This window comes from Aythya marila, assembly GCF_965140915.1.
Source record: "Aythya marila genome assembly, chromosome: 7".
NCBI classification, from domain to species: Eukaryota; Metazoa; Chordata; class Aves; order Anseriformes; family Anatidae; genus Aythya; species Aythya marila.
In genome coordinates this window covers 7,151,895-7,172,796 of record NC_139048.1, presented here as the reverse complement: position 1 = coordinate 7,172,796, position 20,902 = coordinate 7,151,895, and the positions used below count along the sequence as shown (strand labels likewise).

General features: G+C 41.2%; 1 protein-coding gene across 1 annotated transcript; it reads left to right on the top strand.

Annotated features, from left to right (window-relative positions):
• Positions 1 to 6,222: 6,222 nt before the first annotated feature.
• KCNK18 (potassium two pore domain channel subfamily K member 18) lies at positions 6,223 to 10,043 on the top strand (the record flags this gene model as incomplete). The annotated part of the gene is made up of 2 exons (XM_082764634.1): positions 6,223 to 6,364; positions 9,229 to 10,043. 2 exons carry the CDS (start codon positions 6,223 to 6,225, stop codon positions 10,041 to 10,043), a joined length of 957 nt encoding a protein of 318 aa, XP_082620760.1.
• Positions 10,044 to 20,902: the final 10,859 nt, after the last annotated feature.

The window sequence follows — 20,902 nt, the reverse complement described above, 5'->3', positions numbered from 1 at the left end:
GTATGGCTGAGAGTAGAAAGTACTGTGAACTCTCCAGTTTTGGGATTAATTGTCCTTCAGCCTTGGAGTTGTTCCAGACACTGCTTTGACCTCAATGTTATTGGTAATATTTAGCCCGTACTACATCCTGCTTATCTGTGCTGGGTTTAAATGAACATGCTTCTGACATTAGAAAGAAGTTCAGTAGATGGTTTTACATTAGCACTCTGCATGCTGAGAATCGAGAGGGTCTCTGCCACTCACGGAGACGATGTGGGATGCATGCTGGTGGATATTTACAGCTAAAAGCTTGTTCTTGTATTTGAGGTTTTACAATCCCCTCTGTTAAACTGCTTATATACGTATGGTGCCACATTAATAATAATACAGAATAAATCTCTTTTTATTTAAGGAGCAGAGTAGACTAGTTGTCTTGACTCTAAGTTGTGGGGTTGTGTTTTTTTTTTTTTTTCAGTTCAAATGGTGTAAAATTGCTCTGTTGACATGAATCATGATGCTTAGCTTTTATGCAGCATATAATCTCACATGCTCTAATGTTAATTAAATTCCAAAGAAGCAGTTTTCCGATCTCTCCACAGGGAGCTTGTTTGCCTTAAAATGAAACTACTGGGCTGAGATAGCCTCCACTATACCAGCATTACGTTCACTACATTAACTCAGTAAAGACTTTGGCATAAGACATGTAGCTGAACCTCAGTAATCCCCTCTGCTTATCTGCAAGCCCAGGGCTCCTGTGCCGCCTCTCACTTGCGGTGAGGTCTTACCCCGGTGACTCACGGTGATATTAACCTTTCTGCATGCTGTAACACCACGAAGTATTATCGCATCATCCAAGAGAGTCACGCAGATAAATGAGGAGTGTACACGTCGCTGGGAGGTTGCTTGGTTTGCAAAGCCTTCCCTGCGCTAATTAAGAATTGCTGCACTGCGTCTTTCAGGGGTCAGTTCTACTCATCCACTTGAGAAAGGGGCTGGAGACTGGGCAGGAAGATTGGGGGCTGAGGGGGTCTTGTCTGTCCAGGAGCAATTTTCCCACTTGCTCCTGAGCACCTCTCAGTCCCCTTTGGCACATGGTACTGATAGTAGGGGTAGGATGAAGGAGAGGGTGGCCCTTCTACCCAGTCCACCAGCGCGGGGAGAAGGGGTGAAGAATGAATTGGGTGGCTGGTCCTGCTCCTGAGTTGCCAGGTGAAGAAGTGAAAGGACTGAGGTGTTTTCTGTGAATAAAAAAAAAAAAAAAAAAAAAGAGAAGGACTGGGGACAAGTACTTGAGTCCGGGCTGCTCCTGGAGCATGGGGGTGATGTGAAGAGGGTTTGTCTCTCATAGATAAAATGATGGGGACTGTTTGCTTGGCTTTCGTGTGAGCAAAGAATGCAATAGGAAGTTCTCCAGTTCAGGGTGAGAATCTTGGACATCTTTGAATCCACTTAGCATTATATGCAGTGTCAGGATGCTAGTCCTGAGTGCTCTCAAATATTCCCAGAGGTTACAAGCTCAAACACTTGACTCAGGCAATAGCTCAGACTTTTACAGGTGGATACAAAGCAAGCTAAACCTTCTCCAGGGGAATCCAAGAGACACTACACAGCCAATTAGTGCATTTCTCCAGCCATCCCCAGCCATCTGAGGTGCAAAGGGACAGCAAGAAGAGCAGGAGATGCCAGGAGAGAACAGGGGAAATCATTCTCCAGAGGACTATTATTGGGATAGGGAGGAGAAAAAGAAGCTCAGGGTGCCTGGAAAGCATGTGCCACTCGTCTGGCAGGTTGTGCAGGCAGTGCCATTTGTGGGCTGCCCCAAGGACAGGTCTTGAGGGTGGGTGGGAAGGAGAGGGGTCTATGGGAGGTGGCAAAGACCCCAAATACCACATCCAAAAGCCCACTGACATCCCTCAGCCTTCCTCACTGGGTGGGGTGACCTGCTTCTGGGGAGCAAATATTGTATTTTATATAATGCTAATCCAGAACTCAGACTTGGGCTTGTGTTCCTGATAAAACTACTGCTGCTACCTGTGGTTTGTTTGCTGCTGGAGGCTGATGTCACTGTTATACAGAAACACTCCTGTTTGCTCAGGGAACTGAGTATTCAGGGCATTCTGGAAATATTTTCTGTGGTGTGTATGTGAGCAGCAATAGATACAATCCTCCATGGTCCTTGTTAACATCCAGTCTCGCACTGATCATTTTAAATTCTCCTTGTCGTGAAGGGCAGCCAAGCTGGGGTTTTAGTTCTTTATCAAACCATCAGTGCTGGATGAGGAAAAAAAAAAAAAAAAAAAAAGCAAAAAAAGCAAAAAGCAAAAAGTTTAGTCTGATGCCTTTTATTTAATTATTTATTTTTAATAAGGCTACTTATTTAATCCTTCCCTTTCAGATCTTTGGCTTTGTTCTAAAAAGAAGAGGAAGGTGTCATACTGCTGAGTATTGGACAGCAGTACACGGGGTCCAACAGCCTTTCATAGAGCAGAAATAAACACAGCAGGTCTGTGACAACGTGCTAGGTGTCTCGATGCCTGATGAGCTTTATCAATTACTGAAAACCTTCTCACTGCACAAACAATGACCTTCCTCGTTTAACCTCTGTAATCCAAGAAAATCAGATACAGTATGAATTATAATGTGTGTGTGTTTGTACAGGAATAATTAAACCTTACAGCTGTGGTCACAAACTTTCCTTTCAAGCAGCACCTTCAGAACACCAACATTTGCCCTAATCAAAGTAATGGAAGTTAGGAAAAGTGCAGGTTTGCTGTCCATTAACAAGAATAGGAAATGCATATTGCAAAAATCTCTCAATACAAGTAACAGTAACTCAATTTGGAATAATATGTGGTTAGTGGGATTTGCTTTTAAGCAACTGAGTTCTAATATGTAATACAGCAATAGTGGGAAATGGTTTAGATTAAGCAAATAATGTAAGAATCATTTCAAAATGTATTTTTATTAAATTTTCTTGTTGTGACAAGCTCAGATTCTGATGTTGCAAATGGCTGAGGAGCTCCTGGGAATTGCTCAGTACTTTGCAATCCTACCGTGTATAGGAGGAGGCCAAGAAGTTTTTAAAGCACTTTGGAGGAAAGAGGCTTATGTTTGAGATGCAGATGAAAAAACTCCACAGGACAAATTGTGTCAGAATTGCCATTCTGGGCAGTGAGAGCCTTTTTTATAAGGAGACACAAATGTGAGTATACTGCCTCAGACATAAGGCCCATTTGGCCCAGTGTCCCAGTTCACATTCCTAGCTCCCAATTATTTTTAATTCAGGGGGTTGCTGAACCCAGTTAGGTTTGCCTCTTTAGTAACATTGGATGACTGTGCTTCTAAATTTCTCTCCACCCTCTTCTTTAATGTACATAAACCCCAAATCCTTTGGAGTTTTCCAGCTAGGTGAAAATTATCCGATTTTATTTGTTTTGAACTGGGTTTCTACTTGCTTTATTTGATGGTCCCTAATTCTGATGGTCCTAAAAGAGCTGATCCCTTACCCACTCTCTCCAGACCAACCACAAGTTTGAAGACTGCTGCTACATATCCTTCAGGTTTTTTTTTTTTTTTCTTTTTTCTTTTTTCTTTTTTCTTCATTCTTTGTTTGTTTTTATTTGGTTTTACTCAAGGGTCAAAGACACTGCTTGGTCACTCCTCATAAAAACTGTCCATATTTTCAATCGTGCTCATCACTGTTTGAAATTTCTCCAGTTTTAATAAGCCCTTTCTGAGACCAAGGGACTTTGTCAAAACATCTGTAGAAATCCAAGTAACCTCTGCCAACTTGTACATCACTGTTGCCCACTGTGTATAAAACTTTACCAGACAAGCCAGCCTTGTCCTTCCAGCATGGGGTACCCTGCCCACCACCACCTCGCTCTGTCACCCACTCCACTGGCTGCTCCGTGTCTCTTGTTCCTCTGGCCATGGCACCAAATCTGAGCACACTGTCTTGAAGTGCAGCCTCCCAGAAAGTCCTGTTGCTTTTCATTAAGTATCAACATTAACAGTTTTCAACCCTGTGTTTCAGGACAGTGAAAAAAAATAAATTGCAATAAGATTTATGAACGTATTGTAAAAAAAAAAAAAAAAAAAAGCACTACTGGGTCAAATAATCAGAAAACCAGAAAAGTAGCAAGCACAGAGGCTTATTTTTGTCTTAGCCCTGAAAGCCTCTTTTCTGTAGTGGAGGCTGCCATACTAACAAGCATGTGATATCTTGTGATCCAATTTGCTGAGAGTTTGACCCAGAAGAAATCACTACAACCATGTAGTATTTCTTCATAGAGTGGAAGTTTAGCTTGCAAATGTCTCAGTAGGTCTTGGCTGGGCAAGGCTGTCTCCATTTTTAATTAAATATTTAACAGCTTTTTCAGTAAAGTCCAACTCCCCTTACTACTTCTATTAGCATTATCAAGGACAGTGATGCTGTTCATTGCTCTAAGTGTTTTAGAGTGATGGATGAAAGGAAAAAAACTATTTTTAATGTTGGATACAGTTTGAAAGGATCACTAACCCTGAAATGAATGTCAGTTCTTACTTACCAAGGTGAGTGGGAAATCGAATTAATGGGAAGATTTTAGTTGCATGAGAACTGACCAAAAACTTTCTTAGTTCTCTTTTTTCTTTTCTCCTCTTTTTTTTTTTTTTTTTTTTTTTTTTGAGAAAAATCCTTAAAATTCAGAAGACTCCCCCTGCAAATCTTACACGGTATAGGAAGAGGTTCTTAAGCCATCTGACAGATAATGTAATTGTTCTATGCTCTGCCCAGAGGCAACAGCAATCAGCACCCACTCCTTTTTTTTAGATTAATTTTAAATTTCCATATTCACTTCTGGGAGAAATCTTTATAGAAATCTGTCACTCACAGTGTGCATTTTTCCTCTGAGGAGCTGGAAATACGTGTCTTCTGTACCTGTGAGAAACTGTAGTTCAGAAAAGGAAACCTTAAAAATGAGTTGGCCCTATGAGAGACCCATGGGAGCTGGTGATCCACATGCATTGTAGCAGTGTCTGGGCAGTAATGGTTCAGGGATACAGGGTCATATTGTCAACTGAGAAATATTTCAAGGCTTGATGAGTTGTGCTCCTTTTCCATTGGGACTGTAGTGCAATCTTCACTTATAAGACATGTGATCTGAAAGCCTGAGGCAGAACAATCCCTGTTTTCACGGGAGAAGCTTTTCTAGGATGCAAAAGGTTTCACAACCTCCTCCTTGTCTCTAAAAGCTATCTTCCCCACAAAACCAAAAAAAAAAAAAAAAAGATGGCATCAACATCACAGCCTCTGCGAGGTAAAAGGGCATGCAAAAAAATATTTTGGGCAGTATTTCCACATGCCTGCTTCATTCTGTCTCTCGTGATCTACGCTTTTCTTGGGGCTCTCATGTTTTCCCACATTGAAGGTAACCGGAAGGTAAATTTAAGTGAAGAATATAGAAATTTTCTGCAGGATCTGTGGTACATCTCCAGAAATTTAACAGGTATGTACCAGAATAGCAAAATAACTTAATTGTACACAGAGTTACTCCTTTGCTTTCTGAATGAGATTTTTGGCTTTTGAAGACATTCTTCAAAGTAATAATAGCTGAGCCTGAAAATGGGATTTCCTCTGTGCTTAGCTGATGACTGCTGTTGCCTGCTTCTCTTCCTTAACTGTGATTTTGACTGTAAGCTTCCTTGGTCCCTCAGCTCCTGCCTGTAAATGCTTAAAAGACTTTTTGTGATGTGCTTGTGTTGTCCCTTTTTGCCCTAGTTCCCTAAGGTCCTGGAGCAGCTGAGATTTCCGTGCTGTTTCCCTCTGCCTGCTGGGGGGCTGGGTTCTCTGTCTCAGAAAGTCTCTCCCTGCTTCCTTGTCCCAGCTCCAAGCATCCCTACCTGGGCATCCCTCTGGCGATGGGATGCTCAATGCAGGCAGGTGTGGTGCTGTTCCCCAGACCCACTTGTGCTGGTGGAGGGGTAGAGTGGAGGAGATGGGCTTGAAACCCTCCTGGATCTGTGATGGGGTTCATACGTGGGCTTGGACTTTTGCTTGGGAAGCTGTGCTAGCACAATGAGCCAGTGGACACACTTGATTTTTTCAATGGGGTGTGTGAGGTGAATCTTTTTATTTTCTAAAGGACTAGGAGAAAATGCTTAGCTGGAGTAAAATTCCCTGGGATAATAAACTTAGGCTGCTCCCCGACTGGGCGTCTGCAAACTCTCAGTGCATCTTCTGCTGTTACTGTAACAGATAACATGACGGAAAATGAGGAGTCATTTAAAAAAGAAATCCACGCACTGCTCAACACAGCTAAACAAGACTGGTTTGTCAACCCAAAAGATATATGGAATTTCTTTGGGTCTCTCTTCTTCTGCTGCACAGTATTCACCACTGTGGGTAAGTCTGGAGGTAAAGTAACACCTACAGAACCAAATGCCACACTGATTTCTCTAATGTATTTCTTCCAGGGAATTAGATTAATAATAATAATAATAAAGAAAAAGAATCTCCAAATCTTCCTGATTTTTTCTCCTGAGTGTTGATAATGGGTCTGCGAGGGGTGCTGCAAACATGCGTGGCAGAGGTGTAGCTGAGCCCCAGGGACAAGTCAGAATTTAGGCAATAACGATGGTATGTGCTGATTAGCAGCAGCATTGCATGCATACTGTAGCACATGCTCATATATGACATACGCACAGAACTATTATATTGAAATGAAAGAAAGCTCAATTTTTCAATCAAACCTTATTCCTGCCGCTATTATGTGCTATGCTGGGTAATGTTTTCTTTACTGAAAGAGGCAATTCATTATGCGTATATTGTTTTTAAATTGCTTCCCTGTTGTTTATGTCTAACGCTGCTTTGTAAACCTCTGGATCTATAATTGACCGTGTTGTTGTTGTTCACAGTTCTCTGGGCTAACAGCACACAGAGCTGCTTAAATCACACCTCTGAAATTTTTCCTTCTGCCTTCATATTTCAAAGCATGACCTAGATCAAACACAAACATCTGTTACGGTTTTGGCTTGCACTGTATTGCTAAATACAACTCCTCATGCTCATTTCCAAAGTTACTCTTGTCCTTTTGCTAATCTTTCTTAAATGCTGGCGAATACAGACATTGTCTGAATATTTTGTCAGCATTAAGGCTGGATGATAAATAGTCCCACAGCATTGTATCAAATTGTAAAGACGTTTCTCCACTGCATTAAGACATATAAAAGATCCCAGCACAGGTATGCAAAATAAAATCTTAATGCAAAATAAAACCTGATTATTCTACACAAGGAATAAGGAGAGAGTTAATGAGTTCACTGGAGCACATAGGGCTTGCTGGCTCAGTCACTGCAGAGGCTTGAACCTCAGTCTTTGATGACTTTGGTGGCTGCCTTCAAGTAGCGTCCTGCAGCCCCAGTACAGCTGGCTCTCGTAGAGTGTGCTTCACTCAGTGCTACATGCTAGAGTGCTTCTGTCTCGGGGAGATAATGACACATTTTCTATTCCACAGGCATATTTGAATAGCTTAAGAGTTCAGACACATGCTGGAGATACAGACTTGAATCTTCCTCCCAGTAAATATTTCTTACTACAAACACAACAGCCAGGAACATTTCGAAGTACCTCTTACCAGAAAGCTTTGACTTCAACAAACAGGTGGAAAACATATTGTTGAAGACTTCTTGCCTAGAAATACTTACCCACCTGCATTTACATGGGACTGTAGAGATATTTCCATACACACTGACCCAAGTGATCCATTTATTTCTAAAATTTCTAAACTACATTATTTTTGGTCTTCATAGCAGTGAACATCAACACAGCATCTTCAGGTTTTGAGCTGCATTTTGGGACCGGTGGGAAGCCTGGATTATTTCTTGTTAAGAGATGGCTGTTTCTATTGTGGTGGGTTTGTTATCTGCAGTATTAGGAATTGGTAAATCACTTCAGGTGAGAGTCCACCTGGCTCCCTTTAATTATCTAGCAGAAATGAGCATCCAGGCTAGAGATTGGTGGTCAGAACTGCATGAGGTGTTTCTAATGTATGAGAATTGAGAAGTCACTCAGTGCAATAACTACTAGAATTAATCTTCCCCGGTCATTTCAGCAATGTTAACATTCCCGATAAAACAGTGGGGAACAGAGTGACAGAGAATAAATAGTCTGCCAGTGCCCCACAGCAAAGCAGAGGCCAAGGCTGGATTCAGACCATTAGTGAATGGTTGGAGGATAGGAAGAAAACCACACTTCAGCTTCCCAGCTGATAACCTCACAGGCTGAGTACCTGGCCTGGGAGGTCACCTATAAAAGAACAATGTGCTTGAAGGGGGAGAAGAAATGCTGTATGTCTTTCTGGAAGATGAGAAGAAAAATGGTTGCTAAACTAATAAATTAATGTAATGTAGTTGTTTTCTCCCACTGTAAGGGAAAAGCACTAATTTACAAACTGACATTCACATCCAACTGTTAGGGGAAGAAAAATTAAATACCCAAGTTGAATTTAGGGAGAGGGTACATCTTCTGCCATTTTATGGATCACAAAGGCCGTGTGGCTGGTAGTACTTTCCTATGTGTTGTAATTGATATTTGTAAGCTTTAGTACTCTGGGATAAGCATGTATTTCCTCATGTGATAAACAGGTGTTTCCTCACTTGATCCTTTGTTTTTCTGTGTACATGTAAGAGCCTCGTAGAACTATGAAGCCAGTACAAATAAAATGTCAATACAAGGCATGCCATTAGAGCTAGATCTGATGAACTAGGAACAATTTCAAATTACACTACTAGCTTACCATTCATGATAAGCAGTTTGGGCAAAGAAAAGAAGGACCTCTCCTGCTGTCTCCTCCTCTGGACCTTTCCTACCTTTCCAGGTAAGGAAATCTTCCTGGTCTCCAGCAGGGCATGGACTGGACCCTGGTCATGGACTTGCTCCAAATTCTTGCTTCTTCTCCCTAAATGGCCTCTTGTTAAGAGTCAGGTAAGTCAAAGAGCCCACTCAAGTGTGGTTGGAAGAGTTAAGTCAACAGAACTTGCAAATTTCAAACCTCCACATGCCTGGAGAGGGCAGGTGCCTGCATCAGTAACCAGGCTGCAAGGCAGAAATTTGAACAACTTCCAAGCAAAGCCCAAAAGGACAGTATGCTCTGGACTAAAAACCAGCTCATTAAAATTGGTGTCAGTAAAAAGTCCAGTACAGGTGTAATAAATAACGTTCTCTCTCTCTCCCTTTCTCCCTTCTCTCTCTCTCTCTTTTTGTTCAAGGCTATGGCAATACCTATCCTGTGACAAGGACTGGAAAATATCTCTGCATGTTGTATGCTTTATTTGGCATCCCTTTGATGTTCTTGGTCCTGACAGACATGGGAGACATCCTTGCGACTGTCTTGTCCAAGTCTTACAACGAATTCAGAAAGCTACAGTCAAAACTTCTAGCCTTTAAACTCTGTTCTGGATCCACATGTAACAGAGGGGATAGAGTGCTGTCTAAAGTAGCCACAAATGAACCCTTGAATATTGTGGAAATGCTGAAAAAACAGTCAGCTGTTAAAAGAAAGCCAGTCCAATATCGCAATGCCGAAATTTTTGAGCTGTTAATTGCCAGAGAAAATGAATACAAAAAGCCATCAAGAAGTAAAAGCATAGAGAGATGGAGCTCATGTCCTGAACTAGACAGGGGAAAAACAATGTCCAGAGTAATTGAGAATTTTGACAAAATAGGAAAAGAGTTAGAAAAATTAGATGTGCCCATAGTGTTAATGGTGCTGGTTATCTTTGTGTACATCTCCTGTGCAGCTGCCATTCTTCCAAACTGGGAAACCAGTTTGGATTTTCAGGAAGCCTTTTATTTCTGCTTTATCACCTTGACAACTATTGGGTTTGGAGATACACAACTGGAACATCCCAAGTTTTTCTTGTTTTTCTCCCTCTATATTATTATCGGAATGGAAATTGTCTTCATTGCTTTTAAGCTGGGCCAGGACCGCTTAATTGTCTTATACAAAAAGGTGATTTCATTTTGTGGAGAGAAAAAGATGCCATCAAAGAAGGTATATCCAAAGAAGTTATATCCAAAATAGGCGTAGTCATTTCTCCCTCACTCATGCATTTGCCACTGCAATATGATGAAACTGTTCCTGTGCGTTTCTACTCCCTGCCTTGGGCTTGCAGGAGGCACATTTTCTTCTAATTTCCCGTGCCAATCTGCTGTAAACTGGTTGGGTGCCTCAGGAGACACTTGGTGTAGGCATCTCCAGGGAGTACTTTCCCACAAGGGTCCCATCTCCTAAATAATAAAAGCCGATAATGCATGATGAAAGAGCAGAAAGCTCTCCCTGCCAGCGCTCCCCAGAACCTTTTGCAAAGCTCTGACTTTCAGCAGGCTTCCTGTCCTCTCTCCCACAACAAGCCAATTGGGGATTTTTTTTAGCACTTCTCCATGCAGAGCCCAGATTCCTGTCTCGTCCTGGCACCCTGCCTGCAGCCAGGGACAGCTGGGTCATGGCTGTCAGTGCTGAACTGCGAGCACATGCTGTGGTAACAGGATTCATCATCAGAGAGAGCTGGGGAGAAGAAGTGTGAACCCAGCTGCTGGTCCGTCATGGTTGCTTCTGTGGGTCCCTTCACCCACTCATAGAAAGAGAAGTCTACCAATTTCTCCGGGATGTGGTAAGGATTCTGTAATGAAGCACAGAACTCTGGGAATAACATTTTTCAAGATTTTGCTTATATTGTTCATAATTTGAATCAAGCTATCAACCATCATTTTTAATGTCAAAAAAATATAGACAGTCTATAAAAGAAACCACTGACTTTAACTAACTGCCTCTTAGCATGTAAATTATATGCATGCACATGGAATGTGAATGACATCATTAGATATTACAGCATGCTTGATTGTGAGAGAATGTACATTGTTTTCCATAGCAAGTTTGCCATTCGAAGATGAGATGTTCAGAATATTTACATGACATCCTAACTCTGTTACAGTCACTGTGAACAGTAACATGTATTGTCCTTGTTGTCACTAACTAGCTGTGATTAAGAACTGGTGATATGCAATATATATAATGAATGAGACTGCATAGAAAAGTACATTATAAGGACAACAATAAAGAAGATAGCAGTTGGAAAAAACCCTGGTTGACTTTTTTAATGTTTGCCCTGACTTTGACATCGTGTACAAAGTTCTTCCGTTCAGACTACACTCATATTACCTCATTTTATGTTTTTTGGATTTAAATCAGTGTAGGACTTTGGACCTGTGCCAAAGTTCTCAGAAATCAATGAGAAGTTTCATATTATTTAATGGGCTTTGGATCAGAGGACTGCACTTCCTGCTCCCCAGGGTTTTTCCTTGTGATACGCCTAACACTGCCAGCATCAGTAAGAACTGGTCTTTATGTCAAAGAACTAGTCTCTCCCATATCAGTGAGATCTCTTTTATGCCAAAGGATTAATCCAGAGTCTGGCCCCTAAAGATTTCTCATAGATGCCATACCTTCGTACCATCACATTTACTTTAAGGACTTACGGAAGTTTGGCTGGACTAGCAAAAAGGGTCATGAATAAAATCATTCTCATTATGGCCAAGGGATGGCAGTAAACTGCTTTACTTAACACAGAACATGTCACTTGTGGGGGATAAGAGACTATTTTATAGAAGTAGAGAGAACAAATCACATCACCACGGCCCTCTGTAAGATCATGATGTTCCTGCCTCTCAAATACAATGTGCAGCTCTGGTCCTTCACCTCCCAAAGGGTATAAGAAAATTAGAAAAAGTCCATAGGCTAGGGAAAGGGATGAACAAAGATATGGGACAACTTCCTTATGAGAGGTGTAGAGTAGCCCACTAGTCTGGAAAGAGGTGAGGAAGCACAAGAGAGGTGTGCAACACTCCGAACAAAGAGGGCATGGAGGAGGGAAATAGGGAATGACTGAAAGATTATTATACATCTTTCATTATGAGATCTAGGGTTGCCAAATGAACCTAGCACGTGGCGAGTTTAAGAAAAGAAACAAAAAGAGAAGTAAATGGCACTTCACACAACATATAATTAAGCCATAGATATTACTTGTCATGAGAGGATGTGGCAATTAAATGTTCTCATTAGATCAATGGGAGATGGAGTAAATTCATGAAAGAATAACTTGAAAAACAATTAAATACAAAGATAACACTTCTAGCTCAATAATATCTGAGACCCAAACTGGCAGAGTCTGAAGAAATATCTCTACAGCCTTTTCTGTCCTTCCGTTCTTTCTCTGTGACCTGGTATCTCTGAGATAGATATTGGGCTTCTTGGTTGTGTTCTGACCTAATTTCAGTGCCTGCAGTGCATTGAAGTGGATTGTTATTTACCCCACAACATATTCAGTAAGTATATTTTCTGGAGTTTCACATAGGTGTGTGAGGTAGACAAATCAGTTCCCAAGAGTTTCTGAACAAACGCCCTCTGTTTATGCAAAGCACGTCACAAGAAAAATGTGATTTCCAAGACAACCAACCTGCAGCAAACATAACACGGTCATTTGTCCTATGTCAGGGACCTAAAGAAGGGTGGAGAGCTGAACACACACCCAAAAGTCAGGCATTAAAAGGTATTGATGTTGTCTTTGCAGGTGCAATGAAACATTGCTCCCACACAACCAGGAATATCTGTCCCTAATTTTCTTTCTATCAGAGTCAGAAAGCAGATTCCCAGATGACAGAGTATGCAGCAGCATTGTTCTGACATTGATAGCACCAGATCAGTCTGTTTAGCTCTGAATCTAGCTCAGTAAATAAAGCAACAGAGTTAATGAAAATGAGACAAAGTAGTGAGCAGTGGCTCATTTAGTGAGCCTCAGGCATAAATATTTATGAGTTGACTGCTCTTATCATGGTCTGAATTCCACAAGAATTCACAGTCTTTTCCCCAATAAGTTATTTTTTTGAACAAATTGACATGGAAATCAGCTTGGCTTGCATCAAAGCAATACAAAATACTGCTTTTCATAATAACTTTTTCCACCACGTGCCACATGAGATGGTGGATTAGTAGTGAAGGGCTTCATGGAAGGACTTTTCTATCAGGAAAGACGTGACTGATGGGGAAAGAGTTGCTTGATGTATAACCCACAAAGGATATAAGTTATTACAAGCCCAGCTGGAGAGCTTCACAGATCAAATGCACTTGGTGCTGAAGGATGCTGGATCAATCACTCCTGATTGGGCCAAGATGGCAGCTGTCACGAGCACTTAGGAGAGAAAAGGAGGGCATTCCTGGTGTGGGGATTATAGAGGGAGGGATGGAGGAATGAGTGGAAGAAGCAGAAAACATTTGGGCAGAAGGGTTGGAGGGAGAAAATGACAGCAAAGGTAGAAGGAGCCATTTTCTGTATAACCATGAGTATGATGAAAAGGTGCCTGAGAAGTACTGAAAATACAGTGGTGGCCTGGGGAACATTTGTGCATGGTCCAAGATCTTTTTGAAGATCAGCATGGTTGGCACAGTATTTGGAGGACAAGTCTCATCACCCACAGCCACAGGGAGGAGAGGATTTCGTGCAAGGAAGCCTCTTGAGAGAGAAAACAGCAGCAGAAGGAAGATGCAGGGACTGAATCAAAAAGCTGTCAATGAAACCACCAGAAATATTTCCCTTCTTTTTTTGCTTGTTCATTTAAAGAACAGTAAGCCATTCAGAAGCATCTCTCACATGAGCAATATGCCTGAGGACTCAGGAAATTCTTCATGGGATGGAGAACTTGTCATCTGTGAGCCAGTAGTTCAGATGTGGTCCAGATTTTAGTGGGCTAAACGTTAATAACATCTGATAGCACTTTGATGGCCTTTATGCTTTTTCAACTCGTTCCAGGTGGAGATGCACCCACATCACACAAACACTCTCATATAATGAATGCTAATAGCATGCGTGACGGCAGCCTCAGCAGAGGCAAAGGCTGAGACTCCAGCTGAGAGGAGTCCCTGCAGTCCCCTTTGCTTCCAGGTTCCCAGCATACCTTGTGATCCTCATTTCCAGACCCCAGGGTGCATCAAACATAGCATGTGTGGCTGTTGCATGCAATATGAGTGTTCTCTGAGTCCAGAGTGATGGGTCTCATTCTTTTCCTGGGTTTTCACAAACTGAGTAATTTTTATTTTTTTATTATTTTTTAATTATTATATTTTCTTATCTTTTATTTCTTGTATTCTCTTATATCTTCTTGTATTTTCTTCTTATTTTTTTTCTTTTTCTTTTCTTTTTTTTTTTTTCTTCTTTACTATTATCTATAAAAAGCACCTAAATTAAGTATTTAAGGTTACCCTTCCCTTTTCTTCCTTACCTGTCACACACATACATGCTAAGAAACCTATTTCTCAAGCCATCCCAAGCGATATCCTGCATTACACATAGAGCAAGGGGGATCAAGTTGCACCGGATAAATTTCAATTACATTTGTTAAAGTGCATCAGCACAGATGGTGACAGAAATACTAGGAATTTGCTACATCACTCATAGCAAGTAATAGCTGCTCAGAGACAACAGCCCTCTCATATATCAGGCCAATATTTTTGGGATAAGGGCCCAAGGTCTAAGTGCAAAGCTTCATGGACAATGAAGTCCGTGAGTGCATTACGTGTGCGTGCCAATAGCCGGCTGCCTGCACGTGGTACTCGTTAGGGAGTTTTGGGAAGTGCTTGGACAAATGTTAGTTGGCATGTGCACTCACAGCTTGGCATGTGAACTTGAGCCTTTTTTTTTTTTTTTTGTTAAAAATTCAGTCTCTCAGAAGATAAAATCTAGTTCTTTTGAGGTTAGTTCAGTCTGTTTCAGGCTTGCGTATAAGGCACAAAACTTTATGTCTACACATTTTCAGGTTGTATCAAAGTCCAGAGGAAATGGAAGGAAATCGGCAAGCAAACAAGGAGAAACAAAGCAAGAAGGAAAGAGCAGAGAGGTTTGACAGTGAAACGGAAAGAGTAGAGATGTTTGACGGTGAAAAATAAATTGCTGTGTTAAGCATCTAGTGATGAGAAATCAGGGTAACGATGTTGTCTAACAACACTGACTCATTACATTATCAGCTTCCACAGGTCGTGTGTGAACAGGAAAACATAAAGGGAAGATACCACAAATCAGCATACAGAATTGCCATATATATATATATATATATATAAAAAAAGCACTGCTGTGCTGGAAGGGAATTGTTTGACCCACCCTACGATGCAGACTGTCATCGTGCTCTCTGATCAGTGCCCGGGAGGGGAAATCTGCCTGTTTGCTGTTGTGACAAAAAGTTTGAGAAGCAGGCAAGGTTTGGGTCTCTGACTGTAGGTATAAGGCACTCGTGTTCCACAATTTTGCCACTTATACTTTTCTTGTGGCAAGGAATAAAAGCTGTTGTCAGTAAAAGAATTTATGAGTTTGGGGCTTTCCGCATGCAGTTGGGGGGAGACATCCTGCCCACCAGCCTGACATTACACTTGGTTTTAGGCTGTCATTCTCTCATCTGCCAGTCTGCAGTCACAGGAGAGCATTGAATAGTCCTCACTGATGTTTAATGGATAGCTTTCCAAATGGACTTGCCAGCCAAAAGCACAGGTCTGCTCAGTTTCCTGGAGAACGAGACTGGCTGATGCCTGCATGAAAACTTCTGCTGACATTTAAACAAATGTTGAGGTAAATACATGTTTTGAATTTTTTGTTGGGCAAATGTCATAGCAGCATTTTCACAAAATGTTTTCAAAGCAAGCCTGGATGTGTAGGAAGACTTTGGGCTCAATTGCTTAATGCTGATGGACAAAAGAGGGCTTTAAAAAAGGTTTTAGCAATTTTATCTTTAATATCTCCCTGGGATGAGTCCTTCACCTGAGTAAGGACAGAAGGACCTGAAAGAATAAAGCTCCTTGTGACCCCCCTGTGCTGTTTTTGTAGCTCCAGCTTCTTACAAAGACATGGTGACACGTTGTGGCATTCTGCTGATGAAATGGCACCGTCTTTCTCCAGGTTTGAGACCATATTCTTCAGTCTTTCCCAGGAGAAGAGCTGGTATAATCTACAAATTAATACATGGCATTATAGTTAAAAGATGTTTCTCAAACACTTTAAATAGTCTTGAGATAGCTTTGTAGTTACTGGGAAGAATAAAAATAAAAATGAAAATGAAAATGAAAATGAAATAAAATAAAATAAAATAAAATAAAATAAAATAAAATAAAATAAAATAAAATAAAATAAAATAAAATAAAATAAAATAAAATAAAATAAAATAAAAACAACAAAAAAAGAGGGTTTATGAACTTCCCTCAGAGTTTAAGAACAAGACATGATTTGCTGCACTAAGAAGTTAGATTTGCTGTCTGGGTCTGTAAAGAAAAAGTGTGTGCTTGTGCAGTGGTTTGACCACTGGCAGCACTGCTTTTCAATCTGCTGTGCAACAGAGTTCGTGCTGCTAAGTGGTTTTTACAGCAATTTGCTTTGCTGATGAAACAAATAAACTTTGTGCTTAAAGAGATTAAGGACTGGTATGTAGACATGTTTTTACTTTATAGAAAAGCTACTTCTAAATGCTACCTAAGCAGCAGAGGGCTGAGTTCTGATCTTGTGGAAATCCATGGCAAAGCTCACAGTACCTTTAGTGAAAGATTTGGAAACAAGGGACAAATAGAGTATGTGTTGCCATTAATCCCTCTGATCCTGGTTTTAGAAGAGCTGTTTCATGCCTAAACTGCCATCTCATGGAAAGCTTTTATACACAAACCAGCTAAACTGCTGGCAGTTGTTGCTTGCTCTTCTTGCACTCATCGAGGGGTGGCATTTTTCTTCCCTGCCAGCAGTGATCCACAGTCAGGATGTGATCACAGATGCCTCAAACAAGCAAACATCTCGTTGAAATAAACCCAAGCTTTTCTTGGTCAAAAATAGAAAAACATTAAGACTTATTTTATCCCTCCATCAAGCACTGTTGTGGTTAGCAATTATTTTTCCTGTGGCCATGTTTTGTCATTGTATTTTGGCAGAGCTCCCCGTCTCAGCTCCCATCGGTGTCCCAACGTGCCCTCAGTTCCTCAGGCATTCCTGGGACATGGGACATGGGTCCAGGGGCAGACATTCGCTTCATCCTTAGAGAAGCATTTCCTCTGTCAGCCTCATCCTCCACTAAAAGAGAATAGGGAAACAGAAGCACAAATATTAACAATGCCATAAACATAGCAATTAAGGAAGTCATTAAACTCAATCTGCAGGCAATTTTAAAATAGATTTTAGGAATTATGTTCAAATAAACATTTTGCCCAACCCTAGAGCTTAATCTAAGCCCAGTGTTTTGAAAATCAGATACATGTATTTTTTTCATTTGCAAGCTTTTATTGATGGAAACATGAAACCAAGTCAGGAACTCTTCTCAGCATTTCTGTTATTTGGAAAAAGGTGTCATAGAAACAAATAAACAAAAACATTGGGGAGTCTGTAAAAACCTCCAGTCTCCTGCTCCAGATTTGAAGTGGTTGACTTTAGTAAAAGCTTCTTAGATCAGAAAAATTTCACTTGGTTTTTAGTCTGAATAGCATCATCAAGGAGCTATACAACCTCTCAGAATAGCTTAATTATAAGGCAGACAAAAGATCTGGGCCCTGGTTCTGATTTCACTTTCAGCAGTTTAAATCAGAAGCAGATCTGTCGAAGTCAGCAGAATCATTAAATTATTAAACCCAGCATGGGATTAGAGTCAGACTCCTTGAATTCTGTTAATAATTATTATTGCTGCTGTTTATTATTTTTATTATGGCAGTTCCTCAGAGCATCTTAGATAAGGACCTTAAGTTACCATCCGTTATCCAAGGTTTCTAGCCACACGCCTGCTGCAGCATGCATCCCTCATTGTAACCAAAGCAGACCTTATCACTTCCTGCCCGTGCTGGCTAGGCAAGAAAGAAAAAATCTTCATGGCTAGTTTACAAATATGTGTCACCGGGTGATTGAGTAGATCTGCGGAGCAGCTGCGGTGTATTTCAAAAAGGAAGAAACTCAGTGAAATAAGACCCGTGAATGCAGGAGCCTCATGCAATGCAGTGAAATTTCATGGCAAGTACGGGGTGTGCACTGCCCTGCTGTCCTGTTTCAGCTCAGCTACTTTACCCCACCAGCTGCAGTCCAGCTCATGGGCACTTGACCTGACCCATCGATCTGTCAGTGTCTGACTGCTCAATGCATTCGTTTTTTGAGTGCTGGTATTTATGAATACCTGTTGTCATCCCTGCATAAGCCTGCTAGGTCACTCCTCTGAATACTGGGAAAAGCATCAGTCTGTCAGTCTGCAATTGTTAATTTAGCATTCAGAAATGATCCAAATAGCTCTTGGTCAAGGTTCTTGCAGCTGGCTGGAAAGATGGGAAAGCAGGGTAATTAAACAGAGCAAGAATCTGAAAAACACAGAGTGAATAAGATGTATTTCCCCTCTCCAGAGTGGAGAAAGAGAAATGTGATACACTTGCAAAATTGCAAATCATCAAGCACATTTTATGAAACTGGACCAGAAAATATGTATGTAAAACAAGCACTTATGTAGAAGTTGCCATGGTCATATTATACATTACCAAATTTATGAGATTAATAGTAGGAGAATCGATGTCCTGAGTCCATGAGCATGGCTTGTTCATAGACAGGAGCTACCTTGAAAACCAAGCTGGAACAGGTGCAGAAAGGAGATCAGTCAGGGGAGCAGCCACACTCAGATGCTTGTTATCTGGTGAGAGGAGATCAAGAGAGACTGACAGATCCTCAGGGGAGAAGGCATATTGCAGTGCAGAGCCTGGCTGGCTTGCTCGCTGATACATTTGTCAAAATTAGGCAGGAGTATGCTGAATTGGGAGAGGCCTTTGCAGGTCTTTCCTCTGAAGAAAATAAGGATGTCTTCTAATTATTTATCATTGTGCTATCCTTGTGGGTACACGATCCTTATCCATCTCTGTGGGAGATGGATCTCCCAGTCCCTAGTTTATAAACCCTTAGGACAGAGGTTGTGCTCTGTTGGTCCTGGCAATAGCGGTGAAGAGAAAAGAGCACCTGGAGGTTACTGTCCAAGCTGAAGACAGCCCAGACTGTTTAGCAGGTCACGTGCCTAACTTATAAAATAAATAGACTCATATGTACTGAAAAGTAACCATCCTGAGTCCACACATAACAACAATGAGTGAGGAACTATTTTTTTTCCAGTGTCAGCTCTGCTCTGGTACCAGAGACCATGGATGGAAGCAACAAGCAGGTAAGCTCCCACACCTGGGTGACTGACATAGCTTGCAAAGCTCTCACTGTCTTCAAAGGAAAAACAAAATCCTTAAAAGTGACCCTATCCCTGAATAATGCACCTCCCACCGTTTTAGTTGCACTGCCAAAGTCTTGGGAATGCCTTCCTGCGTTTCAAAGACAATGCCATCAAGGGAAGAGGGAAGTATTGACTCAGTATGGCCTATGGATACGGTCTTTAATTGCCCCTTTTCTCTGTAACTGTGCATGCAGAGGATTCCTGGTGACTCCCAGCTCTGTGCTGCCTCAGCACCCATCGCCACATTAATAGAGAAACTCATCAACTGCAAAATAGCACCCAGCAATAATAGTGTATTTCATATACAGCATAGGAGTAATGCTTTGTACTCCATGAGTATATTTCTAAGCCTCCCTCAAAGATAAGAAATTGCCATTATTTTATGAAACAGGGAGAGGAGGGATGCGGAGGAGTGAAGAGGCATGCCTGAGGTTGCCTACCCACAGGGCTTGGGTAGGCTGCCAGCTCTGGGCTCCCAGGCCTTCACCAGAGATACTTCATCTTGCAAAGCCTGTGTTTCACTCCTGCTTAGTGTGGAACTCAGAGGATCTTAGCTAACATATCTGCTCCCAGCCCCAGGGAGGGCAAGAGGAAAGAAAGGAGGGGAAGAGGAGGTCAGTCCCAGAGACCAGTGGCTCTCCTGGTGTCAGGGCCTGTTGAATAATGATTTATTGCTGGGCACCGTCACATGCCTCTGCCAGGTCATGCTTTCCCTATCTCAGTACAGCTGAAGGCTTAGACTTTGGCTTGTGAAGCCTGAAGAAATAAGAAGAGTTAAAGGCTTGGAGGGATTCACCTCTGTAAACGCTTAAGAAAATACAAACAAAAGCTATCTTGGTTTGGATGATATTTTTCAGTATTATGGTTGCCACTGAAAAATAACACTAATGTACTTATGGAAAATGATCTTTTCCTTCTCTTCAACATATTTATTAGAAATATCCTTTTCCTTCCATTCTTCACTCAGTAAAATCATCTCTTTCTCTAACATCACTTTCACTTCTCAACCCCCCTTTGCAGGAAAGCAAAGCTTTCCTTCATCAGCTACAAAACAAGGATGTGTGATAATGATTATGGTCTGATCTCCATAATCTCAGCCCTTGGAAATGAGGTTGGAATACTTTTTTTTTTTTTTTTTTTTTTTTTTTTTTTGTGTGTGTGTGTGTGTGTGTGTTATAGTGGAAGAACCTTCCTTACCAATTTCTTTCATATGGATTCTGGCATATTTTATTTTATTTTATTTTATTTTATTTTATTTTATTTTATTTTATTTTATTTTATTTTATTTTATTTTATTTATTTTATTTTTATTTTTTCTTTTTATTTGGGTGGGATACATGTGTGAGTGTCTTTAATGATAATAATATGTAATAAAAAGTGAGAAAAAAAATAATTTATGATTCAGAACTTTTATGATACTAATGTAGGTAGGTATGCCTTTTGTATTTCCTATCTCCATGTACAGTTATATGCAACCACAGGTGCCTCCTCTGTATTTTTATCACCCAGGCTCTGCTTGCCGGTGACTCGGACTGCCTGCAGCATCTCAGCTCGGTCTGAGCAAGCCACTAGATGGTGCAAGCAGACCTCGTTCCTCGGAGGGGACGGCTGCCGGCAGATGGCACGGCT